Here is a 23,297-nt window from a genome sequence, read left to right as displayed (position 1 = left end):
TATCCTGTGCATTTTTGAAATGTGGATTGCTGAACTGGGCAACTTCTTCAAACCTAGACAAAAGGAAGTGGGAACAGAGAAAAACCTACAGAGTACTTCTTTGGAGAAGCTGAAGAGCACAATGGGAAACCTGTGAGCCTCCATATGTTGTTGGACTACAATTCTTATCATCCCAGCCACTAGCCAGGCATCTGGGCCTGGTGGGAGCTGGAGGAGTGATGGATTTCCTATCCCTGCTGTAGAAGATAGGAGTTCTGCTAATCCTGAACCCTTCAACAGTCTTGTATAGGGCAGGCCCCAACAATTGCACTGTGAACACAGTACTATGAAGCTTCCAACCTTCCCAAAGGACTCTTCTCTCCAAGCTGCTTAAGTTCTATGTGGTTTTAAAAGTGTGGTGCCAGATTTTCCCTCCATGCTGGATTTTGCTACCTCTGGTTTCTGAGAATGCACAATAAGAACTGCTGATTGAAGCAACTGTGCAAAGTGTACCCTTAATCACAGACAGAATTTGAAAATAGAAACAATATTTTCTATTTGTTTTAAAAGGGCGCAGAACACAGAAATAGAGCCAGTTTAAGTGCTGGCCAGCTTTGATAAGCATCTCTCAACCTCCTTATGGAAAATGGGGTAGAACAAAATAAAATAATACTGGACACACCGAAAAAGGGAGGTAACAAGAGTAGGAAACTAGTTCCAGAAGTTGCAAAACATGATGGTGTGGGGAGAAAAAAATTGGCATTTATTTGTCTATTAACCAATCTATATACTGCTTTACGAGGTGGAACTGGCCTTTCAAGGCAATGTACAAAATTTCATGCAACACAATCGTAACCATAATTCAACTAGAACCACATCGCAGCACCATAAAACTTAAGATCACAAGAACCTGCTAGATCAGAGCAATTCCCATCTAGTCCAGCATCCTGCTTCTAGTGGCCAAGCGGATGTGCATGGGAAGCCCACAAGAAGGATATACCTGTAGTCAATTGGGCTCGATGCCTCTCTTTGATGTACAGAGCAACATCTCCCCAGCAAATCCTTCCCTGTCCATCTTGTAGCATCAGGATGTTGGGATACTGCCAGGGAGACAGAGGCCATCATGCAGGCCTACACATCGTCCCCGGACGTCCTCCAGTCTCCCGTTGGAACAGCATCAGTCATTTAGCAACACAAGCCTCAGACACATTCCAAGACTCGTGCACATCCTTTTCAGCATTCTCCACAACGGAAGATTCACCAAGGAGAGCATATATACAGCTTTATTCAATGTTGGTCAGAACAAAGGAAAAACATGACTGCTTGCATCCATGTCGAGGAAAACAGCCAGAACAAAAGCTATATACAAAACGGAAACTCCCAGTGAACAGGATGTACACAGGCATATGACACACAACAGCCTGTTCCCCTTTTAAGGAGGAACGGAAATATCCTAACACGGGATGTCTCACTGTTTTTCTCCATTCCACTAGGTTTCCATTGCACCCAAGCATATCTATGCTCTCCTTTAATACACTAAGCCAAGAGTTTGTCTAAGGTGTCTGAGGCAAAATGGGAAGCTGCCGCCGTATGCATGTGCTGTGCATTGCCCACCCCTGCCAAAGCCTCACTTGCCAAGGTTGCAAGGATGTGGGTTCTGATGAGATATTGTGAGAGCCCCACATTTTTGTGGGGTTCTCGTGAGATCTCACCAGAACCCAGAAGACATTGCAGCGGGAGTTGGGGCATGCCTGCAGGAAGGTGCCCCTTGGATTCTGCCACCAAAGGCTGCCTCGGCCTGCCTCAGGAACAGGCTTGCTAGTAACTTTGTATGGTCTTGTCAGGGAACTGCCATCGGAGCCAGAGGGAGAGGGAGGGCTCCAGAGGGATTCCGGAGAGCGTCCCGGGAGGGAAAGAAGCAGCCCATCTTCTGGGGAAGGAAATCAGCGTAACACTAGCGGAGAAGGGGGGCAGATGGGGGAATCGGTGAGGTGGCTCCATGACTTCGCTGGAGACCAGCGGGGAGAGCACGGGTCCTCCGCTGCCCACACCCTCCCTGCGCAGAAGGCTTCCGTGCAGGGAGAGTAGGCGGAGACTAGGCGTCAAAGAGCTTCTTTGCTGGAAGAAGTTCAAGAAGCGCCCACTGACGGATTCTGCCAGCGATTGAAACAGCCATGAGTGAGTGGCTGTCTGGACAGAAAGGGTTCACTCAGGCAACCCAGCCAGGTGTGGCGCCGATTTTACGCACGAGCAACCCCTAGAACCATTACAGGTCTGGAACCCTGTTCAGTTCCTATTGCATGTATTCCCCTGCAAGTAGCTCATGAGAAAGGTTTGTCTTGCAGAGAACTAGAAGTCACCAGAGCAGAGAACTAGCAAACTGATGTAGCACCAGAGATCAGGCAGATCTAGTACAACAATGCAACACCTGGGCATGGAGGTCCAGGTATAGCCCTTCTTTAACCTGAAAACATGAGTGCCCTAGACACAAATGTGCATGAACACAGTTTTATGGTCACATGCAAAATATGGTCCTTTATCACAATATACATGAGGCATATACTCTAGTCCCATATTCATTCATTCATTCATTCTGCTTTCAAATTCTCCAAAAATAAGACAGTTGCATTACAATTTCTAGAAAATTTAAGCTGCTTAGAAGATGGGGGCGGGGAGAAGCAAAGATTGTCCTAGACCAGTGATGGCCAAACTTGGCCCTCCAGATGTTTTGGGACTACAACTCCCATCATCCCTAGCTAACAAGACCAGTGGTCAGGGATGGTGGTGATTGTAGTCCCAAAACAGCTGGAGGGCCAAGTTTGGCCATCACTGTCCTAGACAGTATAGCTTTACTGAGAAGTGTTCCCTACCACCATAGTATGGACGTCAACGCATCACATTATTCTGTCAGTGTAATGTATTTGCTTTGAGTAACAGTTATTTCTTTTATAGGATTATTCTCACAAGACTATGTTCCTCTCTAGACAGACAACTTCACAATAATAGGCTACTTGGGATTTATTTATTTAAATAACTTATATGTAAGTTTACTCATGTACCCGTGTCTAATGTTGATACCCTGAAGCATTGCTTGATTTTCATTTTCCATGTACTGTATCTCTTTCAAGGTCTGTGCCTCATTGCTGTGTTATCCCACTTTCCAAACTATTGGAAGTTTACCACAATATTTTCCCTAATTCTTTTCTATATAAGTATGGACTAATAGTAAATAATACCTCCTTTCCAAGATTGCTAACAACTGTTTCTTAACATGATTCCACAGACCCCTAAATGGAGTCGAGGTTCATGCAGGAATATACAAACACAACAAGAGCGAAAATTCTCTCTGAGAATTGCTCAGATTCCTACTTTGTCATGATTGCACATTTTTGGAAGCTGAAATAGTACACAGAGATGTAAAGCATGGCCACCAAATCTTCAGAGAATCCCCTGAGATATACTACTGTGACTCACAATGAATTTCATTTGCGCTAGAGGTGTGAATTCTCTTTAAAAAATAAATGGCAAATGTGTTTGGAGAGGGAGTAGAATGCCTGAAACAGTGATGCTAATAGTCACAAACACTGCAAGCAGGTGAACTGGAGCTGGGATCACCCAATGAAAGCAATGGGGCAATTATAGGATGTTGCTCTTTCATAATTGCTTATACAATTGGGACCCTCTGTCCAGTCTGTCCAAACTTGGAAAGGTGCTTTCTAATAGTGTAGAATGCCCGATAATGCCAGTGTTGACAGAAAACAGCAAAGTTACAGGCAGAAGACCAAGTATCCCATTGAAATCAATAGAAAAAACAAAAATTAGTAAATGAATAAAGGATCAAAAACAAAACTAATGCAATTCAAATACAGTGGTGCCTCGCAAGACGAAAAGAATCCGTTCCGCGAGTCTCTTCATCTAGCGGTTTTTTCATCTTGCGAAGCAAGCCCATTGACGGCTTAGCGGATTAGCGCTATTAGCGGTTTAGCGGCTTTTAGCGGCTTATCGGCTTATCGGATAAGCGGATAAGCGGCTTAGCAGCTTAGAAAAGGGGGGGGAGGGGAAAAAACCCGCAGGAACTCGCAAGACATTTTCGTCTTGCGAAGCAAGCCCATAGGAAATTCATTTTGCAAAGCACCTCCAAAACGGAAAACTCTTTCGTCTAGCGAGTTTTCCGTCTTGCGAGGCATTCATCTTGCAGGGAACCACTATAAATGAAAATGAAGCAAACAAAACTTTTAAATTTAGGTTGAATATAAAAACAGGACATTTTTCTGCGTCCACATTGAATTTGCACCAGTGAATCCACATTTAATTACTGCATTTAATATCAAAATCTCCCATAAGCAAGTACACATTTGCTTTACCTGCTTGATCTTTAAATATTTTTGATATGACGACAGGCACTTTGTGCTCAGCACCACCCTGAAAGAGATAAGTGACAAGAAGAAGAGTTTTAGCTGCTCATCGCCTTCACTTTTTTTGCACTACGTATCAAAAAAGAGAAGAGAAGAAAGAATTATGCATACCTTTATACTTAAGCCCAAGCCACCAACTGGTTGTCTACGAAGTTTAACAGTTCTGTGCTTTAAAAAATGGTAGAAAAAATAAATTTAGGTGAAAATACAATATTAGATGCGTGCATATCGAATTTGTGCTATCTCACCTACTCTCTCTTCTCATATTCTAGAAAGCTGAAAGACTACATTCCATAAAATAATATGATATTTAATTCATAACACTATCACTAGCACAAAAGATGGGCTTTTTTCTTCATTTACTGAAGGGGGAAATTAAATCTTTTGCACCAGTTTGTACCTTGAGTTGCACAATTTTCTATGACAAATGCAATCCAGATATATGCAAACAGGACTTTCATGATTTTCAACCGGTTGCTCAGACTATTCCACTGTTCACAGACATGAACAGGAACTTGTGCCGTTGGAGCCACTGACCGCAGAAAACTATGCTTGTCAACTCTAAAGCACGTCCCATTGAATTTTATGTGGTTTACTCACTTGAACAGCAATCCTATACACGCACTTAACTCAATGAGGCTTACTTCTGAGTAAACTTGCAGAGGACCACACTGTGAGCACAATATGCCAAGTCTCATTAAAGGAATGGGTGCAACAATATAAATGTTTGATTGGACTGATAAGCTTTAATTTAAAATTTTCTGGTTTGCCCTTGTCAAATCTCTGAAAGTTTAAAAATACAGAGCATTGCTTCTGGCGTATGTTTGTACAAAAGTTTGTATTCTTTGCTGATATCAGTTATACCCTTGATTTCCATTTTTAGTTTTCAAATCAATCTTCTTCCATATCCAGCTGACTTTCCTGCAGTGAGCTACCCTACTCATATTAATCTATTTCTCATGGTTATTTCTTCAATACTTTTTTTTTTTTAAAGCAGGTACGTGAGATAAAATCTTTATGGACATCTTCTGTAGCAATCTATCTTACGTTTAATAGCACCTTGCATTTTATTCATGCTCACTTTTCTTGGTACTTGACATAATAATGGAACATGAAGAGCTTCATTTTATCTATTGACAGTAAATGTATAGTAATACTGTTTAGCAACATGCTGGGTGCAGCTGTAGCCGCAATGCCTTTTCTCATCACCGGGAGCAGATATTTCAAGGTTGTTGTTGCTATCATCATTATTATTATTCACTCTGTATAGAGGAAAATTATTGTTCGGATATTTATATTTATCATATTACGTTTCATTTTACCAAAACTGTTGCTTGATTTATTTTCTAAGGAAACACCTGTAAGTCTGATTAATTTCCACAAAGGCTTCTGCAGAGTTTTATTTTGACGCATATATGAAAAAGAAACTGACATCATCAGCTTGAGGAAAGAACTTGTTGCATTATTGCTTTGGTGCTGTACTAGCAAAGCAAGTTCAACATTCCCAACAGTGGTGTGCAGTGAAATTTTTCGTAAGGGAACAGTTAGGACCAGAGGTGCCAGTTTACGAGGCCAATTTGTGGGAGGAAAGGCATTGCGCCTCCCTCGCTAATCCGGGCAAAAGCTTCCCAGTCCTTGGAAAGGAGGCGCCAGAATTTTTGACAGGATGCTGGAGCCCTGTTGCCTCCTTCCCAAAGCTGGGCAGGCATTGAGAAGGTGGAGGGTGTGTGTGTGGTGTAGTGGTTAAGAGTGGCAGATTCGTAATCTGGTGAACCGGGTTCGCGTCTCTGCTCCTCCACATGCGGCTGCTGGGTGACCTTGGGCTAGTGACACTTCTCTGAAGTCTCTCAGCTTCACTCACCTCATAGAGTGTTTGTTGTGGGGGAGGAAGGGAAAGGAGAATGTTAGCCGCTTTGAGACTCCTTCGGGTAGTGATAAAGCGGGATATCAAATCCAAACTACTACTACTACTACTACTCCTCCTCCTCCTCCTCCTCCTCTTCTTCTTCTTCTTCTTCTTCTTCTTCTTCTTCTTCTCTTGGACTCTGTTGGAGCATTGCATCTCCCTCCCTAAGCCGAGCAGAAGCTTCCCGGGCTTAGGAAAGGAGATGCCCGGCTTTAATACTCTAACTTACCAGGGACATTTAGGGAACTAGCATATTCCCCCCTAGTCTACTGACGGCACACCACTGATTCCAAACCAACTGCATGGCTTTTATTCAGTTGCAAGTACAGTGAGCTTGAATTCTGGAAAGACACGGTAACATTCCCACCCATCCCCTTCTTCTGGTTGAATATTTTTAAATATATTTAAAGAAGCAACTGAAGTCGCCTGGGAATTGAGTTGAAAATGCTGCTTTGCCTCCATAGCTTGCAAAGGGGATCAGAAAAGCGAGGTCACACCATCATCTCAGCACTAGTTTTAAGGGACTACTGAATCTGAGAAATTGGTCGTGTTTGCATGTAATGCTAAGCCAAACCATAGCTGAGTATGAGCATTCTGGCTCCCAGAGCAGGGCTTACAGCTGCTCTGCTCCTTTAGGCTCAGCTAAGTGTGGCAGCCCAACTCTCTTCTCCTTAACCGTCATCCTGGGTTCAGATGACACGCGAAGGGAAACTTTGGCTTAGCTGCTGCACTGAGCTAAAAGAACTTGAGAAGAGGAAAGCAGCTACAAGCTCAGCTCTGAGAAGTAGCACATTTGCACAGGGCCAGTGAGTTTGGCTTACTGTGATGCACAAACCAGGACATTTTGCAAGTCTCAGATTACAGTTATTTAGCCTGACAAATTGCAATTAGTCATTCAAGAAAAGAAATAATAAAGAGTAGTGCACTGAAAGTGCTCTGCAATTAAATTATAATGAATATGTGCATACCAGCTACACTTAACTAATATAACTGATATTTAATCCAGATGTACAGAATCTATCATCTCGTAAGGCATCAAATCAAATGTTAAGAAGGACTGCAGCATTTTAATATTTTGAGGTTGAATTTTGTTAATTAGCAGCATGGTTGATTAAGTAGTACCTAAATATATCCAGATAATGGGGAAATGAGCAATTAAATCTTAACTTATTTTAAATGCCAGTTATTTTAATTAAAATACTCAACAGGGGAAAGAAATCACAATATGAGCGTTGACTTGCAAACATTTTAAAACAAGAGTATTTACTTCTACCTTATAATTTTTCTAAGTCTGCAAAAGATTGAGTTCATTGTACATGTTTTAAAAGGATATTATTTATTTTGGATTGCATTTAAGCTATAGTATAAGCATTCATATGCACATGCATTCAGTAATTCCGGCAAGTATGAAAGGTCCACAGAGAACTCTGTGATTGCAACCATTCAATCTCACAAATTACCGTATTTTTCTGCCTATAAGACGCCCTCATGCATAAGACGCCCCCTATTTTGGGGGACTCAGATTTTAAAAAATGGGGGGGGGGAGATGGCCCCATGTATAAGACAGCCCCTAATTTTTGACATTATTTTTAAGGAAAAAAACCTAGTCTTCTACATGGAAAAATATGGTATTTACTAACTGGGTGGGGCAGAGCTTCCAGCAGGTGAGTCACTGTTGCTTACTGGGTGTTGGGGTGGTTCAGGCAGCAGGGAGGTCAGCACAGTGCAGACACCTCAGCTGAGCCAATCCAGCACTCCTGCTGGTGTGTTTGCACCTTACCGACTGACTCATTGCTTTGCCCTTCTCCTTTTTAGTACAGCACAGCAGCTCTGCCCCACCTGGTGAGCTGCTTCTGTACACCTGGTGAATTCAGCTCACCTTCCTTGCTTAGAAGCATGCATAAAATTGCAGCTAAGGACCCTCAAAAAAATCTCCAGACTCACAGAATCCCACATTGCCATCCATGTGGGATGGTGAGTGGCCGTTCGATCAGCTGTGAGTAGGCTCCAGGAATATAAGTGAATGCGTTAGTTGAGAGGATTGTGCCTGCTGACCCATATGCTGGGTCTCCTGCATATGTTGATTTGCAGGTGTGCACAGGAGCCTATCTTCATACAGCATCCAGTGTGTAATCCATTCCTTGTGAAATGAGATTTCAGAGCAAATACATATATGCCTTCCATGCACATATTCTGATCTATGAAGTGAAAGCTTTGGCTATAAGGCATAGTCCCATTCTTCCACCACAGATTCATTCCTACATTGTTTTATTCTGAGCACAGAGTTTATACATCTGTCTAAACAGCTGCCCTGTACAGTGAATACTGTTCCTTTAACTGAAATATTAAGTAATTCCACTGAGGGCCAAACTACACATAATACCAAAACATCAGTTTTTTGTATTTCCTTCAAAAATCCTGTTTTTTATTGGGGCTACAGTATGTTACAAGGGGAGCTTTAAACTCTCCTGTGATCTGGATGGAAATTCACCCTCTGCTACTATTTATTAACCATTGGGGAAGGAGCGGAGAGATTCTCATTGGCTTTTGTTGACTTTGAGAAGTGTTACTACCTGCTATTCCTTGCCAGCATATTATGCTCCACCAAGAATGCATGGGTTTCTTTTCATTACCGTATATATATTTTTAAACATCTAAATACCTCCACAACTGTATAGCAGAAATACTATGCTATTTAAAAAAAAGTATTCCACTATGAAGTAAATTATACCCAAGAAGCACAGTTTAAAGGCAATTTTGTGGGAGGACGGGACCTGATTGTTGTGCTTTAAAGGTTTTATTGGATGAAGATTTCCTGAAAACTAATCCCAGCCACAGACCTATCTCCTGCAACAGAAGTTGTTAGTCATGTGCATGAGTGACGATTGGTAATGGAAGTTCTGGATTATGGGCTGGTATTACTGTAATCCCTTTTTTTACTGTCTCTGCTTCATCTTTCCGTGCTGTCAAATGCTGGAAGCCTCTGGTAACAAAAACACTCCACCGGCACATTGTTCTACTGTGCTCTCTATATGCAGATACGTTTAAAAAAACTGCAAAAGCAAACAAACCACTCAATGCCATCTATATAAAAGCATCAACAGGAGATGAATGATTTTTAAAGAATGATGCAATTTGTTTTAGCACTTTGTTTCTTAGCCACCGCAAGTGCTGTTGCTGGCTAGTTGGAAGTACATCCATTTTAAAAGAAGGGAAAAAATCATACTGGATTATTATTCTAGTGCTGTTCTGCTTCCAGAATGGCTTTTGATTCAGTAGAAACATCCACTCATGTAAGAGAAGGGGAGCTGATTTTCTCCACCTCCTGCTTCCTGCCACAGCACGAAGTAAATCTGTGTGGAGTTTGCCCTCCTAGGTGTGTGACATAATACTGGGTTCATAAGGAAAGGGTTAACTAATTGTAAATGGGAACCCAAGGGGCAGAGTTAACTGTGTATAAGGTTTAAGCACGTAGGTTTTGGGGGGGGAGTTAGGGTGGCTGAGAAGACAGTCTGGAGTTAGAAGAGACAGAGAAGATAAGTCTGTGGGTTGGGCTAGTCTGGTGTGAGAGAGTGAGAGAATTTGTTAAGAGGAGTCAGTCAAACAGTTGAGATAATCAGTCAGAAGGTATTAGGAAGGTCTAGGCTGGTAAAGAAACTAAAGTTAAGATACTGACAGGAATAGTATCTGAGAAACCATAAACTTGTTAATGTTTGTAAAATAAACAGAGGGGGCAGGTTTAGTCGTTGTCTGAGGACTATCCCTGCCTCCGGGTCTGGTCCTGACCAGATGGATACTAGAATCAGCAAGGGATACCCACATGACCTGAAGGTGCTGCTGTGCAATGCCAGGTCAATGATTCATAAGACTACTGCCATCCATGACTTGATCATGGATGGAGGACTTGACCTGGCATGTGTAACAGAGACTTGGTTGGATGAAGCAGATGGGCCTGTCCTTGCCGCTGCTTGTCCACCAGGTTTCTCTTATGCACAGCAACCCAGGTCATGTGGGCGGGGAGGGGGGGTTGCAGTGATTTTTAGGAAGTCATTAGTTGGCACCAGGCGTCCTATTGGGAAGACCCAGTTTTCCGAGTGCATGTTCTGGAAGTTGGGCGATAGGGGCAGTACAGGATTCCTTTTGGTGTACCGACCTCCCCACTGCACCAAGGATTCCCTGCCCGAGCTGCTTCAGGTTGTGGCGGATGTTCTCCTGGAGACACCTAGCTTGGTCGTCCTAGGGGATTTTAACATCCATGCCGACACGACCTTACAAGGGGCCGCTCGGGACTTCGTGGAAAGCATGGCCTTCATGGGGCTGTCCCTGAATAAGTCTGGCCCAACCCATAGTCGTGGACATGCCTTGGACCTGGTGTTTACCTCTATGGATGTTGGTGATCTGACACTAAGTAAAAGCGAAACGAAAGAAGTGCCATGGTCAGATCACTTCCTGGTGCAACTGGACTTCTCTGCGACCCATCCCCTCTGCAGGGAGGTGGGACCAATTCGGATGGTCCGCCCCCGCCACTTAATGGATCCAAATGGTTTCCAGAGAGTGGTAGGGGATGCTTTATCCCATGTTGATGGCCTTTCAGCCGATTCCCTGGTGGCCCGCTGGAATGTGGAGTTAACCAGGGCTATTGACTGTTTGGCTCCGAAGCGCCCTCTCCGATTGCATGGAGCCCGGACAGCCCCGTGGTTTTCCACGGATCTTAGGGCAATGAAACAATCGTTGAGATGGCTAGAGCGCCGGTGGCGGATAACTCATTCCGAATCTGACCGGACACAGGTTAGAGCTCACCGTCGAGCCTACCAAGTGGCGATAGCGACGGCGAAGAAAAATTTCTTCACCGCCTCTATTGCATCTGCAGAAAACAGCAGCAGGAGACTTTTTCAGGTGGTTCACAATTTAGTGGAACCACCTACAACATCGGGGCCCAGTACGGGCCACATGTTCTCCTGCAATGATTTTGCAAAGTTTTTTGCAGATAAAATCGCTCAGATTCGGGAAGAAGTAGACTCCACCATGGGAGCAGGGCCGGGGCGGGAGAGTGCTAGAGTTCTGTCTAGTCAAGTTGAGTGGGATCAATTCCAATCTGTTACCTCCGAGGATGTGGACAGGCTGCTTGGACGAGTGAAGCCAACCACCTGTCTCCTGGATCCTTGCCCATCCTGGCTTATAAAAGCTAGCCGGGAAGGACTGAGCGATGGGCTTCGTGGGGTGGTGAATGCTTCCCTCCGTGAGGGAGCCTTCCCAGACCCGCTGAAAGAGGCGGTTATTAAACCGCTTCTTAAAAAACCATCTTTAGATGCGGCCACGATGGCCAACTATCGCCCAGTTTCAAATCTTCCATTCTTGGGCAAGGTGATTGAGCGAGCGGTGGCCTAACAACTCCAGGCACGCCTGGAAGAAGCGGACCATTTGGATCCCTTCCAGTCGGGATTCAGGCCTCATCATGGGACTGAAACTGCCTTGATCGCACTGGTTGATGATCTTCGGCGGGCTAGGGACAAAGGTGAGAGCTGTTTCCTAGTTCTGCTGGATCTCTCAGCGGCGTTTGATACCATCGACCATAACATCCTTCTGGACCGTCTTGAGGGGCTGGGAGCTAGGGGCACTGTCATACAGTGGTTCCGCTCCTTCCTCCTGGGCCGTGTTCAGAGAGTGGTGGTGGGGGATGAGTGTTCAGACCCCTGGGCTCTCACTTGTGAGGTGCCTCAGGGTTCTGTCCTCTCCCCCATGCTTTTCAACATTTACATGCAGCCGCTGGGAGAGATCATCAGGAGGTTTGGGCTGGGTGTTCATCAGTATACGGATGATACCCAGCTCTACCTCTCTTTGAAATCAGAACCAGTGAAGGCGGTGAAGGTCCTGTGTGAGTGTCTGGAGGCGTTTGGAGGATGGATGGCGGCTAACAGATTGAGGTTGAATCCTGACAAGACAGAAGTGCTGTTTTTGGGGGACAGGAGGCGGGCAGGTGTGGAGGATTCCCTGGTCCTGAATGGGGTAACTGTGCCCCTGAAGGACCAGGTGCGCAGCCTGGGAGTCATTTTGGACTCACAGCTGTCCATGGAGGCACAGGTCAAATCTGTGTCCAGGGCAGCTGTTTACCAGCTCCATCTGGTACATAGGCTGAGACCCTATCTGCCTGCGGACTGTCTCACCAGAGTGGTGCATGCTCTGGTTATCTCCCGCTTGGACTACTGCAATGCACTCTACGTGGGGCTACCTTTGAAGGTGACTCGGAAACTACAACTAATCCAGAATGCGGCAGCTAGACTGGTGACTGGGGGCGGCCGCCGAGACCATATAACACCTACATTGGCTCCCAGTACCTCCCAGACCTACATTGGCTCCCAGTACGTTTCCGAGCACAATTCAAAGTGTTGGTGCTGACCTTTAAAGCCCTAAACGGCCTCGGTCCAGTATACCTGAAGGAGCGTCTCCACCCCCATCATTCTGCCCGGACGCTGAGGTCCAGCGCCGAGGGCCTTTTGGCGGTTCCCTCATTGTGAGAAGTAAAGCTACAGGGAACCAGGCAGAGGGCCTTCTCGATAGTGGCGCCCGCCCTGTGGAACGCCCTTCCAGCAGATGTCAAAGCGATAAACAACTACCTGACATTCAGAAGACATCTTAAGGCAGCCCTGTTCAGGGAAGTTTTTAACGTGTGATATTTTATTGTATTTTTGCTTTCGATGGAAGCCGCCCAGAGTGGCTGGGGAGGCCCAGCCAGATGGGCGGGGTATAAATAAATTATTATTATTATTATTATTATTATTATTATTATTATTATTAAACTTGGGGGTTTTTTGGTTCACTTTTAACAACTGTCTGGACTCAGTGTTTTACCAGAGAGTAACGGGTTGGTGGCAGTGGGGAAGCGAGCACAGTGGTGGCACAGAGATCAAGAGACCGTTAAATGTCCGGGGACCCTGTGCGATCGCCACAAAAGTGGCGGCAGAGGTGGGATAACATCAATACCCCGTGATCGCCACAATCTGTTCCAGAACACTGTGGGAAGTGGTGTTAGGGGCTATGGAGGGAGAATCAGAGAAAATTAGCTCCCCTTCTCCTAACTTAATTGACGCTTCCACGAGATCAACACTGTATTTCACTTATCGGAACTCAAAGTTGTACCTTCCTATTCACAGAATGAAATAGGGGCTACTATCCTATACACACTTACCAGGTAATAAATCCCATTGCATTCAACAGGATTCACATCTGAGTAGACTTGCATAGTAGTGCAGCCTACTGGGATGATCCAGACCTTCCTTTGTGTACAGGATGATGGTCAGCATCAGTACAGAAAACCAAGCAAAATCTTCAAACCTTCCTAGATGTAATTACCCTTTGTTGTCTACATCTAGAGAAGTGGTTCTCAACCTGTGGGTCCCTAGATGTTGTTGGACTACAACTTCCATCATCCCTGAGCTCTGGCCTTGCTAGCTAGGGGTGATGGGAGTTGTAGTTCAACAACATTTAGGGACCTACAGGTTGAGAACCACTGATCTAGGGAATTAGATGGAAATGGACCTTCCCAGTTGTATCCATCAAGTTCAGTGGGAACAGAACACGTATTGTCATTTGATTGCATCCACATTCGGTTGTATGAGACAGGTGGATTTCCCCTGCATCATAAACTATAAAAAATTTGCCTGAATTTTCTTTTCCTCAAAGGCTTTCCCAGTCACTCTAATGGGAGAAGGAACTCTGCATGAACACCCCCCCCCCATTAAAGTAAACAGAACAAGCCTTGTAGGCAGGAGAGCTCAGAGCATACACTGCAGACTAAGTGTAGCTCTGGGTGGGTATTTTGAGAACTGTGGATCCAGTGTACCTCCTCAGGTTAAGTTTTCTATTTTCCATGTAATTAGTTTTATTACTGCAGAAAGATTCATACTCCATATTTAAAAAGATTGCTAGCTATGTTCTGTCCAATTATGCTAAATGTAACTGACAAACTACTTCAAGTTCCCTTAAATAATAATAATAATATATATTATTTAGTTTGCTGCTGTGACTTATTTCAGGTATCACTTGGCCTCTTGATTTATTCAGTAATTATCCTAGAATATATACTGTGATGTGAATCCTTTTAAAAAATATATAGTAAACATACCCACACCCACTACTTTTGAACTAGAGTTCACTGTGTAATGCAGGTTTAAACTTCACTCAGGCTTGAAAAGAGATTCTAATTGCTGTTCGGAACAGAAAAGCTGCCACAACATGAAATCAATATTCCCTCCCCCACTTGTGATTTTGATTTTCCTATCAGATTCACTAATAGCCACATTCTTATTAAAGCCTTTCCCCCTGACGTATTCATGACGGATGCTGAATTGATAAAGAAATTATTTTCCTGACCTGGAATGCAGCAGCTACAAAGTACAAGTCGAAAGGCATCAGGGATGTTTTGCTTCCTTTCATCTATTTTGGGAAGGGAAGTTGCTCTGTATGTGTCAGTGCACAATGCAATAAACTGAATGGGACATATGCTGGTGAAATGTTCTGAGCAACATAGCATGTGTCAGTGTACCAAGCCAGGGGAATATCTTATTTTTATTTTGAAGGGCAGGGGAAGTTGTTATCAACGCGGTTCACAGCGGATCTGTAATAGGGACATCACGTGATGTGTTCTCATAGTGCCGTAATGTAATAAATGGAATGTCTGTCAAGCATGCAAAAGTAAATAACACTCCAATCGTACATAAAAACATTACTTTGGAATGCTTTTCCATTGACAACAGCGAGGCTTATTTCTAAAAAATGAATGAATGAATTTCTAAAAAAAGAATGAAAGACAGTTTGTGGATTAAGTCCATTGTCTCTACTTGTACATGCCAAAAAGTATGATATGGAGGATGTGTCAAGCGACCAGGTTAGCGTGCGCCAAGGTCATTTCCCCCCTCCATGTGGAAGTCTTCCATACACCATTCAGCCAGATACTGTAATAGGAAGCCTTTTCACCATGTGCAGAACTAATTTCTACACGAAGGTAGAAAGTGTGGCGTATCTTATGAAATGGTCACGTCAGTCTGTGAGCAATGACTGAGCTACCTGAAGGCTGCCAGGCTTCTCTTCGCTATTGTGAAGCGGAAGTGCAAACCAATCATGAAAAAAGGACGAACAAAGAAGAAAGGTTATATTTATCTCCTAAACAGCATGACTTTAATCCTGACCTACTTCTATCACCTCTGCAAAGGACAGGATAATACACTACAAATGGAAAGGTGGAATTCTTTGCAAGCCTTCACATCCATTCAGTTTGACATATGTTCAAGCTAAGGATGGGAGAATCTGTCAATTTCAGTTTCTTTCCCCCCCTCCCAAGCTTAAGTTCTGTTTTCCACATCAGTTTCCTATACACACACATGTATGTGTGTATATAGATAGATGATAGACAGACAGACAGACAGACAGAGTCCTCATGGAAATGCATCAGCATATTAGTACAAATTTCTACTAATACACACATTTTTTATATATGCAAACTTTGCTTAATGTTCACATTTATGCAAAATAATCTCTCCAAATACAATCCATTTGGGTATGTTAATTTCACTAATATATCCGTTTTATGCACATTATGCCCTAGCATGTGCATTTTTTAAAACATATCAGACATCTGAAGGCAGCCCTGTTTAGGGAAGCTTTTAATGTTTAACAGACCACTGTATTTTAATATTTTGTTGGAAGCTGCCCAGAGTGGCTGGGGAAACCCAGCCAGATGGGCAGGGTATAAATTTGTTTGTTTGTTTGTTTGTTTGTTTGTTTGTTTGTTTGTTTTACCTGACTGGAGACCCACATTGCGAAATTCAGAGAAGCACAAATCTGGAAGGATGATGGCTCTGTTTCAGTTTGCATATTGTTTCAGAAAGTGTGAATTAGGTACAATCACATTTAAATGCAAATCCTAAATTGAAACAGTAACAATTCATTACTGGTCTTGGTGTCGGGGAAAAAAGAAGGGTACTTGTATTGTTTTACACATGATCACCACTGACTTGTTTTAACTGAAACAGCAAAATCATGTGCTTATACGAAATAGTGTGCTTGTACAGAAAGAAGACGTGAGAATTTCTTGAGACAAAACATTGTATTTAGAGAATTGTGTCACTAGTAGCACAAATCCTATATGTGTCTCAGGCTATGTGCCTAAATAGAGTAACATTATAAAAACAGTAACATGTGAAGTGGCAGAAATGCTGTATGTTTGCAGTTTCTAGAGGAAAGTTTTGAGACTGAAAACCTGATGGAAGAACAGGGCTTGGATAACTGAGGATGAAGTGCCCCTGCCCCTGACAAATATTGATCCTCCTATATCCTTCCAAATGACAGTAGCTTCAAGGGCCATTACAAAAGGTAAGTGGACTGCTCTCTCCACCCCACCCCACCCAGTTATTTGGACACTGTGAAATATAGAGAGTTTTACTATTTCATATCCGATACGAGAATGAGAAGCTCCTGTTCGAAGGCAGTTTTGATGACACCTATTGTTTAGAAAGGCCTAACTTTCTGCAGAATCCAGTATCAATGTTTGTAACAGAATCTGAACTATATGCCTGTAATTTACTGATCCAGAAAGATTCTGCAGACAACTACAGATCAATTCCACTGTTATTAATGATTTATGCTTCCCTCCATGGTTTACAAGCTAGCAACATTAATGATATGCTTTCTTTTATCTTTGGGTGATAATTGCCCTTTCTCTCAGCTAGGCGATTAATTACATCTCATGCAGTTTACGACCCACCCCCCCACCCCGGAGTCAGTTGTGTCCATTTTGTCATCATCCTCTGTGAAAGTCATTATCCTTTCATAAAAGCCTTGGCTACTCTGAATAATAAACCCAACTTTTTAATCATGACGTTCTTGCTTATAACATCACATCTGACTTCTGCTCCCAGCATGGGGGTTGGTTCAGGCCATTTCTGGGACGTTCCAAAAGGCTAAGACACAGAAGCAGCCCCTGAGCTTGGGCTCAAACCCACCTCTCAACAACTCCCACTTGTCTCTGGCCTTGTCTTTATAGCTGTCTCACCTCTCATTCCCATATTTTTCATGAAAGGGATCCATCTGGAATCATCGTGTACCAGCCAAGCTGCCTTTTCAACTGAGCAGTAATCAGTGAAGCACACATACTGAAGCACCTCAGTTCAGAATATAGCTTAACCAGCTTTCTGGATGGTAAGGCACACAGCACATGGGAGCACACACCCAGCAGACTTTTCAGAGAATGGAGAATACTCTTTCAAAGTATTTTCCAGGGAGAGGGTGTCAAAAGATTTTGAAGATTTGCAGGGTAAGTACTGAGAAATGAGACTTGGGTCCTCTAAAGACAGGTACACCTCATATAATTTTTCCTCAGGACCTCCATCTACTGAAATTAATTGGACACCCTGAACTCCTAACATTTGGCACTTGGAGTCTCTACCTTTCCCCAATAATCCAGTTGAAAGAGGCACCACTTTACAAGTTAGCAAGAAGCTATGTGGAAAAGGAGGGTTGTTGTGTGCCCCTTATACAGCTGAGCAGGTGGTCTTTGGCTTGTCTGGGTGGGTGTGAAATAAGTTATACAAGTCTGCGACAATGAGCAAAAATAAACTGAAGCAGTAAAGAGTGGGAGGCTAGCAGGTAGAAATAGATGGGATTACAAAAGAGAATATAAGACTGAGAAGATATTAATTTCCTGGGAAGAATGCTCAACACTGAGTACTTATGAATTCCTTGGATGAAGTATTAGTGGAAAAACCCTAAGGTGGAAGAAGAGGATGAGCAACAGGAAGGAAATAAACCAGACTGAACAGATGAGAAATGGAAAAAAACAAAACCAAAATAGAAGTGTACCGTTTTTATTTTAAGGTGTACGATAAAGAAGATATCTGTTATACAATGACAGTTTAGGAAGTGCAGTCGGGGGCTGGAGATTTTAGCATTTCCAAAATGTAACAAACGTTTGAGAATGTTACAAAGGTTTGGGTTTTTATTTTTGCTTACATTTTGTGTTCCAGTTTGAAATTGTTTAACAACAACAACAAAGATTTTACAATGAATTCATACAGGAAATATGCATATGATGGGTGACCTTGGGCCTGTCACTCTTCCTCTGCTTAACCTAACTCACAGCATTGTTAGGATAAAATGAAGGAGAGAAACACGTTCTCATCTTGAGCTCCTGGGGGAGGGGAACGGTGGGGTATATGTGCAATAAATCAGAGTTTATGAGAATTTCATTTTTTGTCGGGTTAAACATTTATCCATGTGTGCATATTCTGTCACCCTTTTAACATTTAGAAACCCATGTTGGCAATTATCATCAACCACAAAGTGCCAAATGACTTAATTATGGATGTCACCTTTGTACCATTTAGAAGTCCATGTTGGCAATTATCTTCCATCACAAAATGTGCCATTTATTAATAACCTGGTACTGTATATAGCGACAGGCGACATACAGCAATTAGAGTGCAGCATCTAATCCTCAGTAAAGGGTTGGGTGCCTGTTAACTGATTTAGCTGAAGGAACCTTTAGCAGCAAGTCATGCTGTCTGCCAAAGTACCTTGCGGTTCACTGAATGTCTCTTACCCAGGTCACATCTCGCTGTCCCCTTTCACATTAAGATAAACTATTCCTATTATCCCGAGTTTGTTCTACAGATGACTTTCAGAAATAAGTAAATAAGAAAGAAAATAGGTGAGCTGGAAAAGATGCAGTGCTGTGGTCCCAGATGACATTAAAAAAAAAAAGAATAAAAAATAAACATTAGTTCTGTCAATAGTTCAAAGTGTAATTCAGTCCTAGCCTCCCAGCTTCAAGGCAGGTTCAAAAAAGTTTCATTATCTCCCCAAAGCGCTACCTTTCGCATTTAGTTTAAAGATGTTTAAACTTTACAGAAGGGCTGTGCCTTTGAGCAGTGTCACAAATATCTGTGTAGAAGTGCATGTGAATCTGAGCTGTTCAAATGCTAAATCACAGGATAGCGACACAGCCCTGTTTAGGATATTTAGTGGCACATGGAAAAGAAAAAGCAGTTGTGCCATTTTATTTATTTATTTATTTTATAGTATTTATTAATGGTTTTTTTTTTTAATTACAACACAAACAAACAAACAAAAATATCACATTTTATAACATATTTTCTTATCCTCTTTGGACTTCCTCACATCTCCCACTCCTACGTTCCAAAATATAAAAAATTAATCCAGCAATTTATCACCTTATCCCCACCTTACAATCTAAATTTCCAATATTATATCTTGAATTTTAGATATATTCATTTCACTTTTTAAAACGTTTAATTTAGCCTAATCATTATCTAAAAATTGATTTTTTCCTGAATTTAACTTGTCTTCATAATTCACTTTATCTAATTCAATGGTGCCAAATTGTTTGTGATCAAACATCCTCCTTAACATTCATACAATTTGCAATATTTTTGCAAATAGTCCTTAAATTTCTTCCAATCTTCTTCCACCGTCTCCTCTCCCAGTTGCGCCATTTTAAATCCCATGAGAACCTGAGGAGCTTAGGAGTCATGGGAGCATCAATATTTGATACCGAGAAGAACATAATGTGTCTTTATTCTCTTCGTCAAAGTATTTCATTGGGACCAAGGTGGTACTTTACAGAAAGGTAAACACTGCTGAAGGTAAATGGGGTTCCCAATTCTTACATACTTTCATTTATTTCCCTTTGCTGCTGTTATTGCTTTGCAAACCTTTAAGAATTTATTTCTACCTGGCAAGCTATTCATATCCTTTGGCACACTTTTGATATTACCTGTTTAGAACAGTGTACTTTCAGGTAATTTTGAAAGATAGAAAAAACATATGGTTGGGAGCACAAAGTTAGAGAAGCACTTACATTTGCACTGTGATCACTTCCACTAACACAGATGACATCTTGTTTTTGAATTGTTAGTACCTCTTTTGTAAGCTTCAGTCGGATTTCATAGGCGTTTTCGGATATTTCGTCATATAGCAATGCAATACCAGTTTTTGTCTGTAGAGGCAAGGTAATGGGGGGGAGGGAGGGGAAAAACAGATCAAAGATGTCAAATGCATAGCCTTTAAAAATAACAATGATATATAATTTGTATCTTCTGTGTCCTAATAACAGTTTATCTCACCTATGCTTGCAAAGCTGTGTGGTAAAAGGTAGTAAGAAGACACTTTAGCAGAAAATATTCAAGTTACATTCTATATCAATATTCATGAACTGCTTAATCCTATCATCTTCTTTAGCTCTTGCATACCAGCAAAGTCTCGCAGTGTGAGCTAATGAAGGCTTTTCCTGCACCACAAGTATTTGGCAGACATGTCTCGTTCTCCCAAACTCGCCTCTAAGAAAAGTCATCAAATTCCTCTGCAACACAACACTGCTGGTGTAGCGTTGTGCCAAAGTCACTTTCTACAGACTCTGGGGTTGCGGTGCTCATCTCACTTTATTGGCCGAGGGAACCGGCGTACAGCTTCCGGGTCATGTGGCCAGCATGACTAAGCCGCTTCCGGCGGACCAGAGCAGCGCACGGAAATGCTGTTTACCTTCCCGCTGGATTTATCTACTTGCACTTTGACGTGCTTTCGAACTGCTAGGTTGGCAGGAGAAGGTACCGAGCAATGGGAGCTCAGTCTTTAGAGATGAACAAAAAGTTTATGAAAGTCTCCCCCTCCTTCTGCTCTCTTAAAATATCCACTGTGAAAAGTGATAAAATGCTAGTTGGTGCTTCTGATGGAAATAGGCATAAAACACACACAACTACTTATCTAGCCACAAACTGTAGCGAAATGCAAACCAGGAGTAGATTGGTATCCAAGCATTAAAAAGAAATATCACAAGACTGCTAAAAGGAAAGTCATTCACTGATACTATGCATAGATTCACTCAGTGTTGGGTGAAGGGCCATAGTTTAGTGGTCTAAGCTTAGTGGCTTAAGCCTTGCAAGCAGAAGCCCCAGATTCAAATGCTGCTGGCACCTCCCAGTAGGGATGGGAGAGATTCTTGCTTGAAATCCTGGAACATAATGTAGATCTTTTCAAATCTTAGACATTTGAATGAAATGATTATCTTACTGTATAATCTGCCGGCATTCTTAAAAACCAAAACCAAAACCCCCACAACAGAGCTGGCCACATCTTAGAAGCAACTAAACAGTCATCCAATATGGGAGAGAAACTGACTGAATGCATCTTCCAAGAAATTATTCAAGTCCTCCATCTTCAATAATGTTGAACAAAGTTTAATTTGGATCATTTGCTTAAGCTTACTTAGATCTACAGCATTAAGTAAAAAAAAATGACTTCCTGTTTTTGTTCCGTATTTGCATTAATTTAAAAATACAGTGGTACCTCGGGTTACATACGCTTCAGGTTACATACACTTCAGGTTACATACGCTTCAGGTTACACACTCCGCTAACCCAGATATAGAGCTTCAGGTTAAGAACTTTGCTTCAGGATAAGAACAGAAATCGGGCTCCGGTGGCGCAACAGCATCAGGAGGCCCCATTAGCTAAAGTGGTGCTTCAGGTTAAGAACAGTTTCAGGTTAAGAATGGACCTCCGGAACGAATTAAGTACTTAACCTGAGGTACCACTGTATTTATAAGCAATAAGCCTAAACAATAAATGTCATTCACATATGAGTTACATTATGCAATAGGGTTTTTAAAAAAAAATTATGAGGGGATAATTTTTTCATAGATATCTATGTGTGGAATCCACTTCTCACTGAAGTCAATGGAAAAATTAATGGAGCTACGACTATTTAGCAGAGGACATTTTTTAACCAAACACAGACCAATAACAAGTGCTACTACTGCTTAAGAAACCCATGATCCATATAGCTATGTATTAGTACATCTATCTGTAACTTTCATTCAATTCTCAGGAACAGACATAAGCATGATAAGCACAAGTCAGCTGAGGGTCCCATGAATGAACCACTGGACACTGTGGATCAGATGTCATGCAAAAACCTTTTTTAGAAATAATCCAAAATATCAGGGCCAATGTTTCATGATGAAATGAAACTATGTTTGTTCTGTCCACTTTCAAGCTTAAGTGGAGGTTATGTATAGGTTATTTTCTGAAACACAAAACAAGGGATGAATGGGAATTTGTGATTAATGATGACACAACACTCCAAAATCTTCCACTGTATGGATCCTAATGCACCTCATTTATTACTTATATCAAGTCTCTCAACTAAAAGCCTTGTTAAAAATAGCCCTGGGTTATAACGTAGGCATCTTCTGTTAATGACATTAGCCTTGGAACAGGAGTGATTAACAGCTGGTTCTCAATCTGTGTGATCTTAATCACGAGAAAGTAAGCAGTAATGGCTTGTTTAATTACTGTAAACACAGTGTGTCACCAGCTAATTAGATATGATTGATTGTTGTCAACCTCATTCTCTGCTCAAGACATCAGACACAAACATTTGAATTCAGTAATACATGTTCAGAATGAACTTTCAGAATATCCTTTTGGGTAAAAGGACAGGTATTGTGGTGGGGGAAGAGAGGACCAACACTCAACAGGATGTAGATAAATTGCTAGAACAGAGACCACGACATTCCAAATAGACTCTGAATAGGCAATGAAGTTTTAAAACAAACCAAAAAAGTCATAAAACATCTATTTTAAATTGGAAGATAATTTTGAATAGTTTAGAATTTAATGTTTACATTTTGTGCTGCAATGTTCACAAGCTTGGCTTTGCAGACAAACAGGCAAGAGGGATGTAGTAACTAATAGTATTCAGATTTTAAAACTTTATTTTACTTTTTAATGGACAGCTAGCTACTTTGGAAGCACCATTGCCCATACTCAATTATTCTATTCCTATTGACCTCACTACGAACATCGTTGAGTGACATGCTTTGTTGCTAGGATGGACAATTGGCATGTTGTAGCTCCTTGTTATATTTAAGAATATCAGTACAATCCAACATTTACAGCAAATCCAGCTTCCAAGGAGTGTGCTGCAAT

The 23,297-nt window shown here is 42.1% G+C and overlaps 1 protein-coding gene across 4 annotated transcripts in view; it reads right to left on the bottom strand.

The window, feature by feature from the left end:
- The window catches only part of SNTG2 (syntrophin gamma 2), a 217,800-nt gene that overhangs the window by 113,233 nt on the left and 81,270 nt on the right, over positions 1 to 23,297 (bottom strand). For 2 of the 4 annotated variants that reach the window (XM_081857158.1, XM_081857160.1), the window contains exons 2-4: positions 20,171 to 20,308; positions 4,506 to 4,562; positions 4,344 to 4,401 (exon numbers count right to left, since the gene is read on the bottom strand). In XM_081857158.1, coding sequence (XP_081713284.1) covers positions 4,344 to 4,401; positions 4,506 to 4,562; positions 20,171 to 20,308 — 253 coding nt within the window. The remainder of the gene's footprint in view (positions 1 to 4,343; positions 4,402 to 4,505; positions 4,563 to 20,170; positions 20,309 to 23,297) is intronic. The other 2 variants (XM_081857159.1, XM_081857161.1) reach the window with 2 other exon arrangements.

The sequence above is a fragment of the Podarcis erhardii genome (genome assembly GCF_964252035.2).
Source record: "Podarcis erhardii genome assembly, chromosome: 3".
Classification (NCBI taxonomy): domain Eukaryota; kingdom Metazoa; phylum Chordata; class Lepidosauria; order Squamata; family Lacertidae; genus Podarcis; species Podarcis erhardii.
The sequence above is the reverse complement of the archived record's forward strand: the minus strand, read 5'-3'. Positions and strand labels throughout refer to the sequence as shown.